General features: G+C 37.7%; 1 protein-coding gene across 4 annotated transcripts in view; it reads left to right on the top strand.

Annotated features, from left to right (window-relative positions):
- ATP6V1A (ATPase H+ transporting V1 subunit A) overlaps window positions 1–22214 on the top strand; it is a 63222-nt gene that overhangs the window by 26664 nt on the left and 14344 nt on the right. For all 4 annotated transcript variants that reach the window (XM_074033443.1, XM_005548118.5, XM_065539179.1 and 1 more), the window contains exons 2-11: window positions 4681–4772; window positions 6975–7103; window positions 10063–10277; window positions 10536–10673; window positions 12524–12675; window positions 14874–15036; window positions 15885–15993; window positions 19699–19821; window positions 19918–20032; window positions 20701–20764. In XM_074033443.1, the coding sequence (XP_073889544.1) occupies window positions 4691–4772; window positions 6975–7103; window positions 10063–10277; window positions 10536–10673; window positions 12524–12675; window positions 14874–15036; window positions 15885–15993; window positions 19699–19821; window positions 19918–20032; window positions 20701–20764 (1290 nt within the window). In that variant the 5' untranslated portion in view covers window positions 4681–4690. The remainder of the gene's footprint in view (window positions 1–4680; window positions 4773–6974; window positions 7104–10062; window positions 10278–10535; window positions 10674–12523; window positions 12676–14873; window positions 15037–15884; window positions 15994–19698; window positions 19822–19917; window positions 20033–20700; window positions 20765–22214) is intronic.

Genomic DNA, 22214 nt, shown 5'->3' with positions numbered 1-22214 from the left:
GATGCCTCACAAAAACCCCATTAGATTTTAGAGATGAAACTGAGGCTCAAAAGGATGAAAGAATTTGATTTGCCTAAGGACACAACTTATAAATTCAAAGTCTTCAAACCGTGGCATTTGTCTCTCAATAAAAAGAAGCATTTGCCAGGTGTGGTGGCTCACACCTGTAATCCCAGCACTTTGGGAGGCCGAGGTAGGCAGATCACGAGGTCATGAGATCGAGACCATCCTGGCTAACATGGTGAAACCCTGTCTCTACTAAAAAATACAAAAAATTAGCCAGGCATGGTGGCGGGCGCCTGTAGTCCCAGCTACTCAGAAGGCTGAGACAGGAGAATGGCGTGAACCCGGGAGGCAGAGCTTGCCGTGAGCCGAGATTGTGCCACTGCACTCTACGCTCCAGCCTGGGCAACAAAGCGAGACTCCGTCTCAAAAAAAAAAAAAAAAACATTCAGGGCCAGGCACAGTGGCTCATGCCTGTAATCCCAGCACTTTGGAATTACAGGTGGGCAGATCACTTGAGGTCAGGAGTTCGAGACCAGTCTGGCCAACATGGTGAAACCCTGTCTCTACTAAAAATACAAAAATTAGCTGGGCGTACTGGCGCACACTGTAGTCCCAGCTACTCAGGAGGCTGAGGCACAAGAATTGCTTGAACCTCGGAGGTGGAGGTTGCAGTGAACCGAGATTGCACCACTGTGCTCCAGCCTGGGTGACAGAGTGAGAGCGAGACCCTGTCTCAAAAAAAAAAAAAAAAGGGCAGCATTCAGAATAGATGAAGTAGTACTCTTCAGTACTCAATCATACAGCATCTAGAATGTTGTTTTATTTGTACTAGTTAAAAGAAATACTGACCTTGTGAAATACTTCTAGAAAAGGGTAGTTTCAGGAGTGAGGGATCTGAAAAGATTATGCTTTGAGGGACAGTGGAAAGCACTAAAGAGAATTTGCTTGGAGAGGAAACATACCTTGTGTGGCTATAGTAGTTGGAAAAAATAGGGCCAGAGGATAGAAGTAAAGGGAAGTAGATTTAGTTTGGATATGAGATAGTATTTCTAAAAACAGAATGGCTTTTTCCAAATTCAGGACCTATATTCAAATAGTGTTACTGATGACATTTTTGTAAGCATATTACATTTCACGAGGAACTTTTTTTTTTGAGACGGAGTTTTGTTTTTGTTGCCCAGGCTGGAATGCAGTGGTGCAATCTTGGCTCACTGCACCCTCCGCCTCCCAGGTTCAAGCAATTCTCCTGCCTCAGCCTCCTGAGTAGCTGGAATTACAGGTGCCCACCACCACGCCCGGCTAATTTTTGTATTCTTAGTAGAGACGGGGTTTTGCCGTGTTGGCTAGGCCAATGTCGAACTTATGACCTCAGGTGATTCGCCCACCTCAGCCCCCCAAAGTGCTGGAATTATAGGCATGAGCCACCTCACCCAGACACAAGGAACATTTAAGCAAATTTGTAAGGCAATCACAAGTCTGGGGTAGGTGGTAGCATTATTACTGTTTTTCAAATGCAGATATTAAGAGATTTTGATTTGTCCAAGATGTTCTGCAGCATGTTATTGGTAGGACCAGAATGTGATCCCAAGTCTGCTGACCCATGATCTCATGCTGTTTCCACTTTAATAGGCAGATGACCATGTATCATGAATGCTATAGAGGAAATACCCATATTTGGGGAGGAACTTAGACTATGTATGATTGTCAGTTTCTTCTGATTTTGAAAATCTTTGATTTTCTGAAGATTGAAATTTCACCTCATTCACTTGTTCACTACTTCTTTGAAGACTCCTCCCAACCTGTTGTCCAATTAAATATGTTTGTCTTTAAATTTTCTTTCCGTTTTCCCCCGTATTATCTCATAGTTTCTAGAAAGTCTCGTTCTGTCTCTTTAGATTCCAATGTTTTACAGTCCCATGCCTGCTCTTAATGACTTCTTCTACTGTGTGTTCAGGAAGCCAAAAAACCTAATAAATTTCTGCCAGGAGCAGTGGCTCATGTCTGTAATCCCAGCACTTTGGGAGGCTGAGGCAGGCAGATCACTTGAGCCCAGGAGTTTGAGGCCAATCTGGGCAACATGGTGAAACGCTGTCTCTACAATAAATGTAAAAATTAGCTGGGTGCGGTGGCACGTGCTTGTCTTGCCAGCTACTGGGTGGGGTGGGGATGGGGGCGGCTGAGGTGATCACTTGAGCCCAGGAGGTCAAGGCTGCAGTGAGCCGTGATCCCACCACTGCACTCCAGCCTGCGTGACAGCGAGAACGTGTCTCAAAAAAAAAAGAAACAAAAACTTACTTTACAGCTACTTGTTCACTATACTTCATCCACATTGGTCTACACTTCTTCAAGTTGGAATCAGTTTCTCCTCTGTTCCCAAGGTGGTGTTTGCCCCTCAGTTGAGCATTTAAGTCATTTTGTTTTACTATACAGCTATTTAAAGCTTCAAAAGCTCTGTAAACATATAATAAATGGAATTCCATTGACATTCAAGCCTTACCTATTTCCTGAGCTGCTTCAACTTATCCTGCCTACCCTACTTTAATTCTGTTAAAGTAATTGAATACCATTCTTATAATAGTTCTCCCTCAATCTTCACTGATTTCCTTGTGTTTATAGAATAAAGTCCACTTGTTATTTTGGCAGTCAGTTCAAGATCCACAAATTAGTCTTTACCCTTACATCCTTGTTTCCCACTGCTGCTTTAATATAAGTCTTTTATACCAGTCAGGCTGGTCTGTTCACTATTCCTGAATGTTTTTCTCCATTCTTTTGTTATTGGCACCCCCTCTACCCTCCGCAGTGTCTTTGCTACCTTTCTTTTTCTACTGTGTGCAAATTCTACCTGACCTTCAAGATGTCTTCTCTAAACATTCTAATCTTTGAACTTTTAGTAAATAAGGGTATATTATTTGGTACTTTATCACTTACTGATCTATGACTCTTTGTGGTTATTTTTGGACATTATTTAGCTTTTCAAGTGTACATGTATTTCATCTCCCTCATTCAATTGGTAATAGTTATTAAGGTAGACCAGCAGTCACAAATAAACTTTCTCCTTTGGAATCTGTTATCAGTTTTCAATGTGAACTTGGATAGTTCATGTTTTTTAGATTGTATATCTATAAAGTAAGAGGTTGAAATGAATTTCTTAAACTATTCTGTGTGTTCCACTAAAAGAAGGAAAAACATTCCTAGTTAAAATTTAAAGATAGGTAATAAATAGATACTTTTAAAATGTAAAATATGTAATTTGTTACATTGTAAAAAATGCTGTGGTATAAAATAAAGTAGGGAAGGAGGGAGGATGTTGCAGTTTTAAATAAATGGACAGAGAAGCCTCATGGAGAAGGTGATGTTTGAGTAAAGATCTGAAGGGATACTGAACATGGTGACTCACACCTGTAATCCCAACACTTCAGGAGGCCAAGGCCAGAGAATCACTTGGGCCCAGGAGGTTAAGACCGGCCTAGGCGACATACTGAGACCTTGTCTTCACAGAAAATAAAATAAAATTAGCCAGATGTGGTAGCACACACCTGTGGTCCCAGGTACTAGGGAGGATGAGGTGGGAGGATCTCTTGAACCCAGGACGTTGAGTTGGCTGTGAGCCATGATCACACCATTACACTCCTGCCTAACTGACGGAACCAGACCGTGTTAGGAAAAAAGACCTGAAGGAGGTGTAGGAGCAGATACCTTGGAGAAGAACATTCTAAGCAGATGGAACAACCTGTTCAAAGGCCCTGAGGTAGAATGTGCTTGTGTTTTTGAGAACTGACAAAGAGTTCAGAATGTATCTGCAGCATGATTAAGTGGAAGAGTAGTTGGATAAGTCAGAGAGGTCATTGAGGATGGGCTTGTTGTAGGGGTGGATAAATCTTTGAAAAAACTTTACTTTTTTGTTATACTTATCGATATTTCCTATGAAATACCTCACATAGAGATATAATTCAGTTGTGATATAACCATTAAGCATCCAGGAATAGGGTAGTTTTAACTACATTTTGGGAATTTTGGCTGGGTTCGGTGGCTCATGTCCATACTCCCAGAACTTTGGGAGGCTGAGGTGGGCAGATCACTTGAGGTCAGGAGTTTGAGACCAGACTGGCCAACGTGGCAAAACCCTGTCTCTACTAAAAATACAAAAATTAGCCAGGCGTGGTCACGTGCACCTGTAATTCCAGCTACGCTGGAGGCTGAGGCACAGAAATTGCTTAAACTTGGGAGGCAGAGGTTGCAGTGAGCAGAGATCCTTCCACCGCACTCCAGCCTGGGTGGTGGAGTTAGACTCTGTCTCAAAAACAAACAAAAACAAAAAACAAAACAAACAAATACTAGCTGGGACACACCTGTAGTGGTGTGTCCTGTAGTGGCACACACCTGTAGTCATAGCTACTTGGGAGGCTGAGGCAGGAGGATTGCTAGAGTACAGGAGTCTGAGGCTGCAGTGAGATATAACTGTACCACCACACACCAGCCTGGGTGACAGAGAGCCTCTTAAAAATTGTTTCAAATTAAGAAAAAGGAAATTTTTATATTCTACTTTGAAGAAGTATAATAACTCAAGAATACACCAAGGATGAGAGTGGTCTCATCTTAGTGGACTACCTGTATTTTGGTTCTTTTGCTTTAGGGTTTATAATTATAACTTATTTATTTATTTATTTACCATAGGTAAACTAACATGGATTTTTCCAAGCTACCCAAAATACTCGATGAAGATAAAGAAAGCACATTTGGTTATGTGCATGGGGTCTCAGGACCTGGTAAGTAATACATCATAATCTCAAAATAAGGATATCTAACTTTGATTAATGTCTTTTCAAAATATTTTACATAGAAATATACAACTTTCTGTTTACCTGCATAAATTCCGTTTGTCATTAGGAGATCTCATAGTGACTGTAAGACTTAAGTAGAATCTGTATCATAAGGGCTCATCTAGCATTGATTATCTAAATTTGATAATTATTGAGGTGCTGCTTTGTGATATCCTGTTTATAATTATGTAAATGTTCAACCAGTGTTCAGTTTTATGTGTCTTAATTTTTTGTTAAATTTGAGGTAAAAAAACTATGAAGTATATTGCTTTTAATATGTAATATCTTGCATATAGCAGGCATTCAGTAAATGTTAATTTGCTTTGAACTTTAATAATTCAAATGCTCAGAGCATTTCTCAGTAATATTAGCTTTTGCCTTTTGCATTTGTGAAACTTTTTGAATGGTTAAGTGTCTTATTAACTACCTGTGGGAAAGAAGTTTTAGTACCCAAACTTTGTGTCCATTCTGCCAAAACGTGGAGTGCTGCTTTTTAAATAATAAATCTTGCGCCAGTATTTGTTTTGTTATTGAATACTCCCTCTACAAAATGTGATTCACAGTCACAGTTTCTCTAAGTAAAGCCTGCTTAGTGATATATTATCCTTCAAACCTCATGCTATATAGTCTTTTTCTTGTTCCATTTACAGTAGTGGTGATGACAGTTTTTTGATGTTTATGCAAATGAAAACTGTCAGTCACTGTCCCCTTTTTTCTCCCCCAAGAACTTGGTGTTTGAGCTTGATTTCATTGGCAAGTCATTAAAAGGTTATCAGTATCTTTTGCCATGCAGAGAAATAATTGTCCTCTCAATGATCATAAGGGTCTTTAGGAAGGACAGGCTAAACCCAAGAACTTTTAGAGAAAAAGCAAAAGAACATCAAAGAGTTCAGGAAAAAATACTCTGTGAAACTGTGTAGTAAACTGCTCCTGGAAACAATTTTTAAAAAAAAATTTTTTTAGATTTTACTTTTAAGTTCTGGGATACATGTGCAGAAAGTGTAGGTTTGTTACATAGGTATACATGTGCCATGGTGGCTTGCTGCACCTATCAATCTGTTATATAGGTTTTAAGCCCCACATGCATTAGGTATTTGTCCTAATGCTCTCCCTCCCCTTGCCTCCTGCAATTTTTAATTCTTAAGTACTTAATAAGGCAATGGAACAATGGCATCCTTTTTTGGCTTATGAAATATGATTTTTAAATTTCACTATCTCTGGTATTTCAGTGCATCTTAATTCTTAAGTAATCAGTATAGAGGGAAATATTTACAGAATGAATAAGTCTTCATTGTTTTAACACAGGTTAATTAACTCATAAAACTTTAATAGTTTCCACTGAAGTATTACCTGTTATATAGTTCTAATCAGTTGTATCACAAGGCTAAATATTAAAAATTGGTTTATTCTTACACGTGTCTAAAAATATGGCAACCTTTCCTTTCCTCCCTGCTAGAAAAGTAAGTTTTGCTTACTAGACAACATGGTCCAAAATAGTAAGTTCAGTAAATGGAATTCCATTGATAATTTCTTACCCAATGGTGGTGACTGATTGTAAATATCCTTATGGCCTATGAAAAAATTTTGTAGAGGTGCGTGTGAGTTTTTCTAGTAGAGCTATTATTAGTTTTTCAAAAGGGTCCATGTCCCAGAATAGTTTTAAGAACCACTGCTGTAAGTTGTTAGAAAGTAAAGATGTTCCTTTAGGTCTGTCTCTCAAAGGAAATGGTAACAGCATAGCAAAGTGATAATTGTGTGGCATTCCACCATACTACTAGCCAAACCATTTATTCCAATTTCTACTTTTAAAAGTTTTTTTATTGTTCCAAAGCCTTCACTCCATATATCATAGCAACTCTCAGAACATACTTGAATCCTACCAGGTAAGTTTGCCGTGCAGAACTTGAAATGTTTGAAAAGTTTTCATGTATATTATGTAAATAAATAATCTTTGGCTTATCTGTTTATATTATACACTAAAAATGTATCTATGTGAAACTACCAGTATGTTCAATAGTAGGTTTTTATTCTTCTTATGAATATATGAGAGAGGCACGATACTGGGTTTATTGGGTGTTTTAATAATTTGTGACTATTCACAGAACACTAGAGTTTTAAGTCATCAAAATAGTCTTTTGTTCTCTTCAGTGGTTACAGCCTGTGACATGGCAGGTGCAGCCATGTATGAGCTGGTGAGAGTGGGCCACAGCGAGTTGGTTGGAGAGATTATTCGATTGGAGGGTGACATGGCTACTATTCAGGTGTATGAAGAAACTTGTATCCTTTTTGGCTCAATTTCCTGCCACTTTCTATATTTCAAAATTTAAGGATTTAGGCCAGGCACAGTGCCTCACACCTGTAATCCCAGCACTTTGGGAGGCCGAGGCAGACGGATCACCTGAGGTCAGGAATTTGAGACCAGCTTGGCCATCATGGTAAAACTCCATCTCTAATAAAAATACGAAAATTAGCTGGGCGTAGTGGCAGGCGCCTGTAATTCCAGCCACTCAGGAGACTGAGGCAGGGGAATCGCTTGAACCCCGGAGGAGGGAGGTTGCAGTGAGCCAAGATTGCACCGCTGCACTCCAGCCTGGGCGACAGAGTGAGACTCTGTCTCAGAAAAGAAAAAAAAAAGTAAGGATTTAAGCCAAAGGTAGAAGCAGCAAAGCAGCAACAACTAATGTTATTAGAAGCATGAAATGCTGGTGTTGTGAAGAGACCTAAATTATACCGGAGTACGTTAAAGAGAGAGAGAAAGGTACTATGAATTAATATTCTTATTTTAAGAAATTAGTATCTTCTGAACTTTCATTGCTCTTACTGCTTCAGTAATTCATGAACTTCAGGGGGATCAACTGAACTTTTTCTTCAGTGGGACACATACTGTGGAAGAAAGCGTAAACAGAATAACAATATTGATTTGTGAAGTTAAAATTCTCCAATTATGATTTCGGTTTAAAATAGTAAGTCCACAAATAAATTGGTCACCATAATAGCACCGAGTGACGTATTACATTTCAGTTTTATTACTAGGAAAGCTTTACTATTTGGTTATCATAATTTTGGCTTTTAAACATAGTATTTATTTTCAATTTTCTATGAAAAATAAGCATAAAGGGTTAAGCCTAGTGAAGAAGAATCACTTTTTTAGTGCTTCTATATGTGTTTTACTTTGATTCTCAAAATCAGCATTATTTGAGTATTTAATCAAGATTTATTTGGTATGATGTTTTTGCCATTCTAAAACACATGCATGCAGATAACTAGTCTCTCTATAGTACTAGGTGCCAATTTAAAACAAAATCATCTAAAAATTTTAAATAAAAACAGAAGTTTTTGTAGCTATGAAATTGTAACTAATCAGAAATATTTTTTCTATTGTTACTTTTATCTTTTGTTTAATCTTTTACATGGCTTGAAGATTTAAAATAAATGAAAATGTAAACAGTGACAACCCTCCTTGCCTTTGTTGTCTTGTATCTAGCCATTTATCAAAACACATACACACTTCCATGCACACATGCAACCACATTTATAGCTCCCTTTATTGTATATCCTTCTAGTTTAGTAATTACAGACATGAGCAAATACAAATATTTGTATTTTTCTTTCCTTTTTCTCTCTCTATATGTATTTGTTTTTTGTTTGTTTGTTTTTTTGAGATGGAGTCTTGCTCTGTCGCCCAGGCTGGAGTGCAGTGGCACGATCTCGGCTTACTGCAACCTCTGCCTCCCAGGTTTAACCTATTCTCTGCCTCAGCCTCCCGAGTAGCTGGGATTACAGGCGTGTGCCACCACACCCAGCTAATTTTTTGTATTTTTAGTAGAGACGGGGTTTCACCATCTTGGCCAGGCTGGTCTTGAACTCCTGACCTCGTGATCCACCCGCCTCGGCCTCCCAAGATAGCATATTATATGTACTGTTATACACCTTGCTTTTTTTCACTTAAAAGTATATGTATTCTAGAATATAAATAGATATGTGATAAATATAGTAAAATGCTAAAGGTAGACTCTAACTGGTAGAGATTGGAAGTCCACTGTAAAATTCTTTCAACTTTGTTGTTGTTCAGAAGATTTTCATAATCAAAATTGGAAATGAAAATACATAGTTTAGAGATATTTCTAGAGGAGTTCATGATAACTCTGGTTCTTTTTTTTACAGCCATATAATAATTCCATCATATAAATGTACCATTATTTACTTAATATCTTAATGATAGAAGTTTTGGTTTCTAGTCTTTGGTTGTTATAAACAGTGCTACAGTGTAAGTATAGTAAGAATTCACAGAAGTTGGATTCCTAGGTCAAGACTTACCCATTTTGAATTTTGATAAATATTGCTAAATTGCTCTCAGGAAAAGTTGTACTGATTTTACTCCTGTCAACAAATGTGTGAGAATAAAGTGGACTCATTATGCTTATTTATATGTTTTATTCTTATTTGTATGTTTTCAAAATAACTTTATTTTTAAGATTTTAGGTTTTGTCCCAGTACTAATACCCTTATCAGGGGACTGATTCCTTAGCCGTATATGTGAAGCAATGTATTAACGAGAGGGTTTTGCTTCTATTTTTAGCCCTGTGGTTTCCAAACTTTGCAGAGGCATTCTGAGAAGCTGCAGCAAACTCATGTGGTGCCAGGATATTTAAAATTTTTGAGGCAAACACAGGAATGTTAGACATATTGTCAGACACCACATGAACTAGTAGCTTGAGATAATAAACAGTTTCATTATGTTGCTGTACTATATTTTTGTCAGTGATGTCATATCTTTGCAAAGCTGAGTTTTTGGCAGTTGCTAAGCTACAAAAGCAAGTATAATGTGAAAATCAAAATGGAACAGGTTTCCAATCTGATTCCAAGATTGGAAAATTATATAGTTCCCCAAGGGCATATACATTCATAAGAATTATGGATATTTAGAACTGAAATTAATATTCTTTTTTTTCAACTTATGCATATATTTTTCTCAAATTGCTACTCAGTTGTTAGGACATATATACATATTAGGTTATTTAGACATAACTATTTAATAAATGCAAGTGTTAGATATATCTTTTGTCCTGGGACACTGAAAAAAATTACTGAAAACACTACAAATCCTGTGAACTGAGAAAGTTTGGGAACTTCTGTTTTCACTTCTTGAGTGGCATTTCCTTGTTAAACTGTGGTATTTCCTGTTAATAGTGTCTTTAAACCTTCATAGTAGGTTTTCCTTAGCTGCTGTTTTTAGCTGGTGTTTCTGTTGGAGATCCTGTACTTCGCACTGGTAAACCCCTCTCTGTAGAGCTTGGTCCTGGCATTATGGGAGCCATTTTTGATGGTATTCAAAGACCTTTGTCGGATATCAGCAGTCAGACCCAAAGCATCTACATCCCCAGAGGAGTAAACGTGTCTGCTCTTAGCAGAGATATCAAATGGGACTTTACACCTTGCAAAAACCTACGGGTATGTCTGTGTAACCAAGAATTTCTGAAGTTCTTGAAAGAATATAAAATGAATGTTTAGTAAACTACATTGTACTGTTAGTCCAAGTAAAAATAGACTACAGAAGCATAGTTTAAATTTTTTCTTAACTCTACTTTGTGGGATTTTAGAACTAATGTTTTATTGATAAGTCAGGTAAATGATTTAAATTATAGCAGCAGGGGCAAGTCTACTTGACATTTATTTGAAAATTAAACAGCAAATACATTTATCCTCTAGGTTGGTAGTCATATCACTGGCGGAGACATTTATGGAATTGTCAATGAGAACTCGCTTATCAAACACAAAATCATGTTACCCCCACGAAACAGAGGAACTGTAACTTATATTGCTCCACCTGGGAATTATGATACCTCTGTAAGTATCATTTGAACTTTATCCTGCAGAGTGGCTCTATTTTTATATGACAGCTGCCCAGTTTTAGTGCCCTAAGTAATTAAACAATTGATATTTAATATGTAAGTTTTGAGTAACTCCTATAATTTTTGAAGGTTTTTTGTTTGTTTTTAACTTGGATTCAGGGATAAAAAAGCAGAACATAGTATTTCTTTTTAAAGAAATGTAACAGTTTTCTACCATCTTAACTGATGCTACATTTATTTAAAGCCCTAATTGTTTAGGCATAGAATAGACTTTGATTTTAATGGTGTATTAATATTCACATAATAATTATGTAATAGGACTGGGCGCGTAGTCTCACACCTGTAATCCCTGCACTTTGAGAGGGCGAGGCGGGCAGATCACGAGGTCAGGAGATCAAGACCACCCTGACCAATATGGTGAAACCCCGTCTCTACTAAAAATACAAAAATTAGCCAGGCGTGGTGGCGGACGCCTGTAATCCCAGCTACTCAGGAGGCTGAGGCAGGAAAATCGCTTGAACCTGGGAGGCAGAGGTTGTAGTGAGCTGAGATTGCACCATTGCACTCCAACCTGGGCAACAGAGCAAGACTCCATCTAAAAAAATAATAATATAATTATTATATAATTATTATTATATATTATTATGTAATTATTATTATTATATAATCATATATATAATATAAGATTATTTGAATTATCTTTTTTTCTTTTTCTTTTTTTTTGAGACAGTGTCTTGCTGTGTTGCCCAAACTGGAGTGCAGTGGTGCAATCATAGCTCACTGCAGCCTCAACCTGCTGGGCTCAAGCAATTCTATCACCTCAGCCTCCCAAGTATCTGGGACCACAGGCACATGCCACCATGCCCGGTTAATTTTTTTTTTTTTTTTTTTTGAGATGGACTCTTGCTCTGTCACTCTGTCACCAGGCTGGAGTACAGTGGGGTGATCTCTGCTCACTGTATCCTCCGCCTCTTGGGTTCAAGCGATTCTCCTACCTCAGCTTTCCAAGTAGGTGGGATTACAGGTGTCTGCCACCACACTCGGCTAATTTTTGTTTTTTTAGTAGAGATGGGGTTTCATCATGTTGGCCAGGATGGTCTTGATCTCCTGACCTCGTGATCTGCCCACCTCAGTCTCCCAAATTGCTGAGATTACAGGCGTGAGCCACCGTGCCCAGCCTAATTTAAAAAAATTTTTTTTAGGGACAGGATCTCATTCTGTTGCCCAGGCTGGTCTTGAACTTCTGTACTCAAGTGATCCTCCTGCCTTGGCCTCCCAAAAGTGCTGGGATCACAGGCATAAGCTGTAATCCATGCCTGGCACTGGATTAAAACTTAGACCTTTAATGTTATTTACAGTCACATAATACACATTAGGCTCGTAATCTTTATGGGTATGAAGATAACTTTATTGAAAAGACTATCATAGCATATAATTTTCTCCCAATAAAATGTGATAAGAAATAGTAATTTTTTAATCATTTCATAAGAGTAAGACTGTGCTCTATCAGTTATGGAGAACAAGAGTTAAGACAGGGATTTGGGGAAATCAACTAGATTTGCACACTAGTTTGGAGACTCACTCCCAATGGAGCAACCGCCCTAAAGCAGATAATTCAAATTCATATTTCAACAAAATTAGAGATTTCTGTAGGGCCATGGACATTGGCGCTATTTGTGAATGTTTGAAAGCATCTCAATGTTCACAAATGTTATTGTATTACTCGTTACCTTTTTGATTACATGTATCACCTTCCTAACCCCAAGGAGAATCGGGTTACTTTGATTTTGAAGGAAGAAATGTTCACAAATTTGACCATACTAAAATCGTACTGTATTTTTATAGGATGTTGTCTTGGAGCTTGAATTTGAAGGTGTAAAGGAAAAGTTCACCATGGTGCAAGTATGGCCTGTACGTCAAGTTCGACCTGTCACTGAGAAGCTGCCAGCCAATCATCCTCTGTTGACTGGCCAGAGAGTCCTTGATGCCCTTTTTCCGTAAGTTTGAGATGTGTCCCATGATTTTCCCTCAGAGTTATTATATGTGCTTATGTTTTTATTATCTTCATAGATAAAGGGTTTATGTGTTTAACACTGTAATACATTATCTAGAGTAATAATGGTGAATTAAATATTTTTCTATTGCTAGCACTTACTATAAATTCAAACCATTGAAGATTTACTTTTTTCATGGTTGCCCACAGAAAGCATTATTTCTGAAACTTTTCTGGAAAAATTAAATTTGCTGAAGAAAATCTGTACCAAAACAGTATAACTGTGTTTCTTTTTTTTTCTAGTTGAGACAGGATCTCACTCACCCAGGCTAGAGTGCAGTGGCGTGATCTCAGCTCACTGCAACCTCTGCCTCCCAGGCTCAAGCAATCCTCCTCCTGCCTCACCCTCCCGAGTAGCTGGGAACACAGGCATGCACCACCACACCTAGCTAATTTTTTGTGTTTTTGGTAGAGACCAGGTTTGACTATGTTGCCTAGGCTGATCTCAAACTTCTGAGCTCAAGTCATCCACCTGCCTTGGCCTCCCAAAGTTCTAGGATTACAGGCGTGAGCCACTGCACCTGGCCACCATGTTTCTTAAGTTATCCTAGACTGGAAACCAAGACAGAAGCCCCACCCAAATAACTGGGATAACATTTGGAAGAGGGAAAGAAAATAGTACAGAATGTGCTTCTAAATGCTATAGTGCACCCATACCTCTGCAGAAACACAGCTTTAATCTGATTTTTGGTGAAGGAAATCGCTGCAGTCATCACGTGATCCAGGGGATCAATTTAGTCCCAAACTCCATCCCAAACTGAGAAGCAAACAACATGAATACCTAACTTTAAGTTTGATGCTGAATCTGCTTCTAGATTTAAAATTATTAAATAATTCAGATGACAGAGCAAGGGGGAAGATGCCCTATTTCATGGCAAAGAAGTAAATACTCCAATATCTATAGCTTTCAACTGATGTAAATTTTTGGCTTAAGCCTTTCTGTAACCAATTGTATAATTTTATGGTAAACTGGTTTTGTGATGTACAAAGTTCAAATGATTTAAGTATAAATTATTACCAAGCAATTTATTAGGTCACTCAGTAAACCAAAAGCATGCACAGGAATAGATTTCCCAGTATAAAGTGTGTATTTAATTTATTTGCATGTGTAACTTTTTCAAAACAAAGAATTGTGGTATAATTAAAAAAACAGTAGATTTATGTCACCATAAATTGATGATTTCTATTAAAAGTAATGGTAAAAACTGTCATTATTTTTGCACTGACTAAATCAACTGGGCTCTCTCTGCTGCCCAGCAATCTTTCTTAATTTGTTGTCTGCTCTTTCCATTTTCTACGACTGCTTAAAAAACCATAAACCATCTCCTCTCTCTCTCTCTCTCTCTCTCTCTCTCTCTAAGAGACAGGTTATCACTCTGTGGCCCAGGCTGGAATGTAATGCCTAGATCATAGTTCACTGTAACCTCAAACTCCAGGGCTCCAGTTATCCTCCTGTCCCAGCCTTCTGAATAGCTAGGCCATAGACATGCACCACCATGACCTTCTAATTTCTAAATTTTTTTGTGGAGACAGGGTCTCGCTCTTTTGCCCAGGCTAGTCTTGGGCTCAGGCAGTCCTCCCACCTCAGTCTCCCAAAGCATTGGGATTACAGGCATAAGCCTCTATGCCTAGCCTTATTTTATCTTATTATTTTCTTATATCTCTCTTCTCCAGTTTATGGAATATATTTCATAGTGCTTTCTATCTTGTGTTTTTGTGTTCCTTACCTACTTTATTTATTTATTTTTATTTAGTTTTATTTTTTTTGAGATGGAGTTTTTTGCTCGTCACCCAGGCTGGAGTGCAAAGGCGCGATCTCAGTTCACTACAACCTCCACCTCTCAGGTTCAAGCAGTTCTCCTGCCCCAACCTCCAGAGTAGCTGGGATTACAGGTGCCCACCACCACACCCGGCTAATTTTTCTTTTTCTTTCTTTTTTTTTTTTTTGTATTTTTAGAAGAGACGGGGCTTTACCATGTTGGCCAGGCTGATCTCGAACTCCTGATCTCAGATGATCCACCTGCCTCGGCCCCCCAAAGTGCTGCTGGGATTACAGGCGTGAGCGACTGTGCCCAGCCCCTACTTTATTTATTAATATCTATTAGCAAGTGAAGTAATCCATACTTTGTTTTCTTTCTTTAGGTGTGTCCAGGGAGGAACTACTGCTATCCCGGGAGCCTTTGGCTGTGGAAAGACAGTGATATCACAGTCTCTATCCAAGTATTCTAACAGTGATGTAATCATCTATGTAGGATGTGGTGAAAGAGGAAATGAGATGTCTGAAGTCCTCCGGGACTTCCCAGAGGTCTGTGTAAAGCTTCAAATAATATCCTAGAGAAAATACCACTAATCAATGTTCATTGACAATTAATAAAGCTTTGTGTTGGGTCTGGAGCAATGCTGTCATGCATCAAGGATCTTTAAGGAATTTTAAAATTATATTTGTAATTAATTTGTATATTCAAGAAAAGAAATTTTAATTCTTTTTGTGTGTGTGATGGAGTTTCGCTCTTTTTGCCCAGGCTGGAGTGCAGTGGCACCATCTCAGCTTACTGCAACCTCTGCCTCCCAGGTTCAAGCGATTCTCCTGCCTCAGCCTCCTGAGTAGCTGGGATTATAGGCGCACGCCACCACGCCCAGCTAATTTTGTATTTTTAGTAGAGACGGGGTTTCCACCATGTTGGCCAGGCTGGTCTCGAACTCCTGACCTCCAGTAATCGACCCACCTCAGCCTCCCAAAGTGCTGGGATTATAGGCATGAGCCACCGCTCCTGGCCAGGAATTTTAATTCCTAAGTCAAACAATTGAAAGTTTCTTTTTATGGTCTGGTGGTTTTTACTTATTGAGAGAAAGATGAAATAAAACATTTATAGATGTGAACTTTGCATATGATTTATGATCTAGATTATTATAGTAATATTTCTTTTTTCATAAAATATTTATTTTATTTATGAAATTGAAATAATATCTATCTTCTTCATAGCACTGTGGAACAGGGAAGAGAGGTTGGAGTGGTTCGGAATATTACTTTAGGGACACTGATTATAAGAGGCATTAAATATGGGCAAAAGTTTAAAAAAAAAAAGAAAAAGATGGAGGGCTAAAATGTTACCTTAAAAATTGGAGATTCACTAATATGTATTTTACCTCTAGCTCACAATGGAGGTTGATGGTAAGGTAGAGTCAATTATGAAGAGGACAGCTTTGGTAGCCAATACCTCCAATATGCCTGTTGCTGCTAGAGAAGCCTCTATTTATACTGGTGAGTATATAATTGGAATAAAAGCAGTTAATATCTGTTCTTAAGTGTAAAGCTGGCACCAAACTTTTCTAAAGAACTTTTTGCTTTCATTCTAAAATGTCTCTGTACATATAAGCACATTCCTAGCTTTTAAAAAATATTTTACTTGGCCAGGCGCGGTGACTCAATGGCTGTGATCCCAGTACTTTGGGAGGCCCAGGCGGGCAGATCACTTGAGGTCAGGAGTTCAAGACCAGCCTGGCCAACATAGTGAAACCCTGTCTCTACTAAAAATACAAAAAATTGGCTGGCCGTGGTGGTGGGCACCTTTAATCCCAGCTACTCAGGAGGCTGAGACAGGAGAATCGCTTGAATCTGGAGGCAGAGGTTGCAGTGAGCCAAGATTGCATCACTACACTCCAGCCTGAGTGACAGAGCAAGACTCTGTCTCAAAAAAAAAAAAAAAAAGAAAAGAAATTATGTATTATATCTTCAGAATAAATGAATATAAGACATTTATAGAGCTGCCTCAATTTTTTTAATGATCATAAAATGATCTTATACTACCTTTTTTCACTACATATTTTATCATTGATCTAGTTTTAAATATAGTTGTACCTTTGTAACTTGAGTTATCAGCTTTGAATTAATATATTTTGTCTGGGGATATAAAAGATAAGACAATTCATGTGTTAATGACCTTCCATCTTTGGTTCCATTTCCATCCCAGCTTTTATGTCTACATTTTCAGGATTTATAAAACTTACATTCTGTTCTGTAGCCATAAAGCCAATATTTGAATTAACTGTAGACCTACATTAAAATGGAGTTAATGCTCGCTAGCAGTCCTTGGCTATAATTTCTCCATTTCTTTATTGGCTAAGATTTGACTTTTGGAAGTTTCTTCAAGAAGATTTCTGGCAACTATGTTCTCTGAATTCTTGTTTCTTCATAAATTTGATTTTTTTTTCTACTGCCTTTAAACTTTAATAGTAGTTTGGCTGAGTATAAAATTCCTGATCAGCCGGGCGCGGTGGCTCAAGCCTGTAATCCCAGCACTTTGGGAGGCTGAGATGGGCGGATCACGAGGTCACGAGATCGAGACCATCCTGGCTAACGCGGTGAAACCCCGTCTCTACTAAAAAATAGAAAAAACTAGTGCCTGTAGTCCCAGCTACTCAGAGGCTGAGGCTGGAGAATGGCATGAACCCGGGAGGCGGAGCTTGCAGTGAGCTTAGATCTGGCCACTACACTCCAGCTTGGGCGACAGAGCGAGACTCCGTCTCAAAAAAAAAAAAAAAAAATTCCTGATCAATATTTCTTTCTTTGAGAACTAGTATTAAATGCTGGGGACATTAAAAGCTGAGGCTGGCCTGCTTTTTTTCCTTTTGTAGGTGATTTTTCTCTTTTCCCAAAAGACTTTCTCTTTAACTTTGAAGTCTCTTAACTTTATTAGGATATATCCCAATATTGGTAGTTTCATTAAATTGTTCTGGAGACATAATGTACCCTTTTAATCTATGAAATATGTCTTTTATTTTGGAAAAATTTAGAAAATTGCATCTGAAACTTTTTCTCTTTCATTATGGCTATCTTCTTCAAATATACCAACTGGACATATTAGATTTTTGTTATCTGTTTTCCATGTGCGTTATTTCCTCTCTGATCCTTTTTATTTAGCCTTTTGTCTGTTCACAGGATAAATGGTATTTATTCTTTGTGTTGCTTCTAATGAAACCTTCACTTCTATTTCTTTTTGTTCTGCCAGCTCATGAAATAACTCTTCTTATCTTGCTCCATATGCCTTGAGATTTTATTTTGTAGTAGGCTGCATTATTATAGGGTTGTTTTTTTTTTGTTTTTGTTTTTTAACCTGTGGTCACAGTTTTCATTTATTCTTTGGCAAGTTATTTGACCATCATTGTATTCTTCTCTTCTGTCTTTTTTCTTATTTTATCTTTGTTTAGATATTGTATACCGATGTTTATTATTACTGTTACTCATCTTTGTAGGAGATGGGAGGGGTGGCTGTGACTGTGTCCTGGGTAGTAGGAATTCTTCATGGTAACTTGTGAAGTTTACTATGGCATGCAGCTGTGTAAAAAAGCTATTTTACTCTTGCCTAATACCAGAAATTAGCAGCTGTAAGACCATTCACAGTGAATTCTTCCCCTCTGCCTCACTCACTTTTCACTTAGTGAAAATAGGGACTTTTGTTTTATTCATCCCCATCTCCCTGCTTCTCTTTGATGCCAAACTGGGTACAAGGAACTCCTGCAACTGGCCATGTAGCTTTTTGCAGTGTTCCAAACAAAGCACTGTTGCTCCTCAGAATGTGCCTTCAAGTTTGAAGAAGCTTTATCTGAAACCTGTAGGTCTGTCAGAATTCTCACTTACTCATGTGTATCTGTCTTTTCTGCCATTTCTTTCTAGTATCACAAGTATCTGTGACATTTCATCACAGATTTAAAACACAGCGTGCTTGTATAAGAAAGGATCTGTTCTTATTAGATTGGAATATGTGGTAATCATTGTGTTGTTGAAGCCTTAATATTGATAATGTTTCCTAAAGACTTTCTTCATGAGACCATTTTATGGATGCCTCAACAGTCAGTATTTTTTATTCTGAATGCAATATGATAAATAGTAAAGTGCTGAATTTTCCATTAATTATGTTAATTTTACTTATATAAACCTCTGTTTCTTTACCAGTAAAATAAAGAAACCAAGGCATTAGATTTTGGAGCTTTTATAACTATACATTTTTCCTAGTATCTTAGAGTTTCATAACACTTTGTACTTCTTAGATGACATTTATTTAATTCACTTCATCTGCTATATAGAAGTATATAGGGCAGGCATTATTCCATTTTTAATAGGTTAGGAAGCCACACTGGGAGATCGAGTTATTTTGCTAAGGTTAATGACAGAATAGGAACTAGAACCCAACACCCATTTCTGTATATTAGCTGCTTATAAGTGGTTTACTGTCTAAATTTACAGGATGGGACCTGATCTGCATAGCAGAATAATCTGGACAATTGAGATATTACTCATTTTAATAACATTTGTTACTTTTGAAAAGTAACCACCCAAGCTGATTGGTTAAGGGTTACTTTTGCATGCATACATGCTTGTGTGTGTGTATGTGATATATATAGAGAAGCTACATTTGAAAATTAATTTCAGACTTAATTATTTCAACAAATAGAGAAAGTCATTTCCTGCTTTCTACAATGTGCATTATATTAGGGTAAGCTAGGCTATGGCATCAAATAATTCCAAATGTATATTTGCTCAGTATAATAGATGTTTATTTCAAGTGTTCAGGAGACTCTTTACTCTGTCATCCTGGGCCACGATCCAGGCTGAAACGAACTCTACCATTTTCAACACATGGCTTCCAAGACTACTGGGAGTTCTCTCCATTTCAGTAGGCCAGAAGGAAGAAAGAGTATGGAAGAGTATGTGACTTGCCTGGCCATAGAACACATTATTTTGACTTGAGTTTTCTTAGCCAGAGATCAGTTACTTGGCCATATCTAAATGCACAGGATGCTAGGAAACAGTTCAGTGTGTGCCCAGAAAAAGAGGAAGACCAGCTTTGAGGGAGCCGTTAGCAGTCTATGTTGTGTGCTTTTTGCTTTAAAGTTTTCTTAAGGGTGGAAAGATCGAGGATTTTATATGCTAGCTTTGTAACTTATAATAATATTCTTCCCAATTTAGGAATCACACTGTCCGAGTACTTCCGTGACATGGGCTATCATGTCAGTATGATGGCTGACTCTACCTCTAGATGGGCTGAGGCCCTTAGAGAAATCTCTGGTCGTTTAGCTGAAATGCCTGCAGGTAAGTCTGTGTATTTGCTTATCATGTAAACAAGGCTGATAGGATTTTCAGGGCTGGCTTAGAAACTCTGTTTTAAAATTTCTTTTCCTTTTTCAGATAGTGGATATCCAGCCTATCTTGGTGCCCGTCTGGCCTCTTTTTATGAACGAGCAGGCAGGGTGAAATGTCTTGGAAATCCTGAAAGAGAAGGGAGTGTCAGCATTGTAGGAGCGTAAGCACCCAAACTATGTACTTTATAAAAGGAAAAAAGTTACAGATGTATTAAACAGAGAAAAAAAGTCACTTATTGTAAAGAGAATATTTAGCTCCCACTGGGAGCAGCGATTCTTAAGGAGGGTTGCACTCCAGAGTCACCTAAGGAGCTCTTTGAAGATGCATATGTTTAGGCAATTTCTACATGTTCTAGGTACCATAGGTTTGACTTTAATTTATATATGTTTAATTTAGATACTTATTTAATTTTTGGAATTTAGAAAATTACAGACGTAATAAGGTGAGATTGCATCTTGGTGAAACGAAAGTGAAGATTCATGATCACTATGTAAAGCCATACTTTTTTTCTTGGAGCTTTTCCTTCTTGCTTCATCTATTTGGTTAGAATAATAAAATTGATTATAATAAAATATCTATCTCATGTCTCATACTAGAAAGTGTTCTGTAGTTTCCATTCTTATTTACAACTTAAATACTGGCTTTTTTTAAGATTTTTAGGTAAGATTTTCTTTCCAAAGGTCATTTCTGAAGTTATTTACATTAAAAAGTTGTTTACATTAAAATTGACTTTCAAAAAAATTTAACATTTATATATATGTTATTTTTCATAAGCGTTTCTAATGACTGTATTTTTTTTGTAATGACCATATTTTTTTTTTAATTTAGAGTTTCTCCACCTGGTGGTGATTTTTCTGATCCAGTGACATCTGCCACTCTTGGTATCGTTCAGGTATGTCTTTCCCTAGTGTAGTCAACTTCTGAGCCTTTCCTCCTCTCTGCAGCCCCTGCTGTTCTAATGCGATCTAATGTAATCATTGTAAATTATTTAATTTAGTCTCTAAAGTATAGGCAATGGTAAAGTTTGTTTTAGAAACACTCTCAACACAGAGCCTTTAATACTGTCTGTTTTTTTTCTTAGCTGTTTACGTAGGATATTTAATAAACTTAATAATATATAAGTGGAAAATATATCTAGGTAGCAAAGGTTTGATTAGTATTAGAGTAATACTATCCTTTAAGTCATAGTAACCCTAGTTATAGAAACAAAGCGGCCCAAAAATGTGTAATACCCAGAAGTTATTTCTCTTCACAGTATGGTCCAAGGCTCTCTTCTGTTTAGTAATAATTCTGAGTCCAGGATTCCTTCCATCTTGTGACTCCACTGTCACCTGGCCTGGTGATCATCTGCATCTAGCTGACACAAGTGAGCTAGGCCTTGAGGAGAAGGCATACCCACCTTTTTTGAACCTTGGATTCAAAAGTGACAGTCATTCCACTCATTCTGTTAGCCACATCCAGGTGAAAGCAAGGCTGGAAAATGCAGTTTCTGCCTAAGCATTTGCTTCCCAGTGGCAAGACATGAATTTTAGTGGATAGGTAGCCAGCTTGACTATTAAAAGAAGCCCAAATAAAAGATGTATACAAATCAGAGCTATAGTTTAAAAAAAAAAGTGATATATGTGTATTATTCATGTGGGAAAAACAGAATATTTACTTGTGTTTATGACAGTATCAGATAAAAGGAAAGGGCGGAGGCTAAATTTACAACTCTCAAGCTTTTTAACATTTGCTGAACTTCTGAGTTTCAAATTTTGGGGGAAGAGGGCTAGAGTTAGAAATGCATGGAATATCTGTGAATGTTTGCCCTTACAAAAATCACTGTCAGTTGTTATTGGATTGGCCCTGTGAATGATAGGGAGCTAAATTTAATCGAAACACTTAGATATTTTTGTTTTGTTTTGTTTTTATACAGAGTTTCGTTCTTGTTGCCCAGGCTGGAGTGCAATGGCACGAACTTAGCCCACTACAACCTCCACCTCCCAGGTTCAAGCGATTCTCCTACCTCAGCCTCCCAAGTAGGTGGGATTACAGGCACCTGCCACCACACCCGGCTAATTTTTTGTATTTTTAACAGAGACAGGGTTTCACCGTGTTGGCCAGCTGGTCTCGAACTCCTGACTTCAGGTGATCCACCTGCCTCGTCCTCCCAAAGCGCTAGGATTACAGGTGTAAGCCACCATGCCTGGCCAGTTAGAGGTTTTTAATCCAAGTAAAGTGTGTATTCCATCTACATAAACTTTTTCTGGTTCTATTGTACCATAATAATTTTCAAAAGAGTAAATTAATTTTTCTTTTTGCTGTTGGATTTGACACACTATTAACAAAATACAGGTAAATTT

This window comes from Macaca fascicularis, chromosome 2, assembly GCF_037993035.2.
Source record: "Macaca fascicularis isolate 582-1 chromosome 2, T2T-MFA8v1.1".
Classification (NCBI taxonomy): domain Eukaryota; kingdom Metazoa; phylum Chordata; class Mammalia; order Primates; family Cercopithecidae; genus Macaca; species Macaca fascicularis.
Note: the sequence above shows the minus strand (reverse complement) of the source record. Positions and strands in the feature narration are given on the sequence as shown.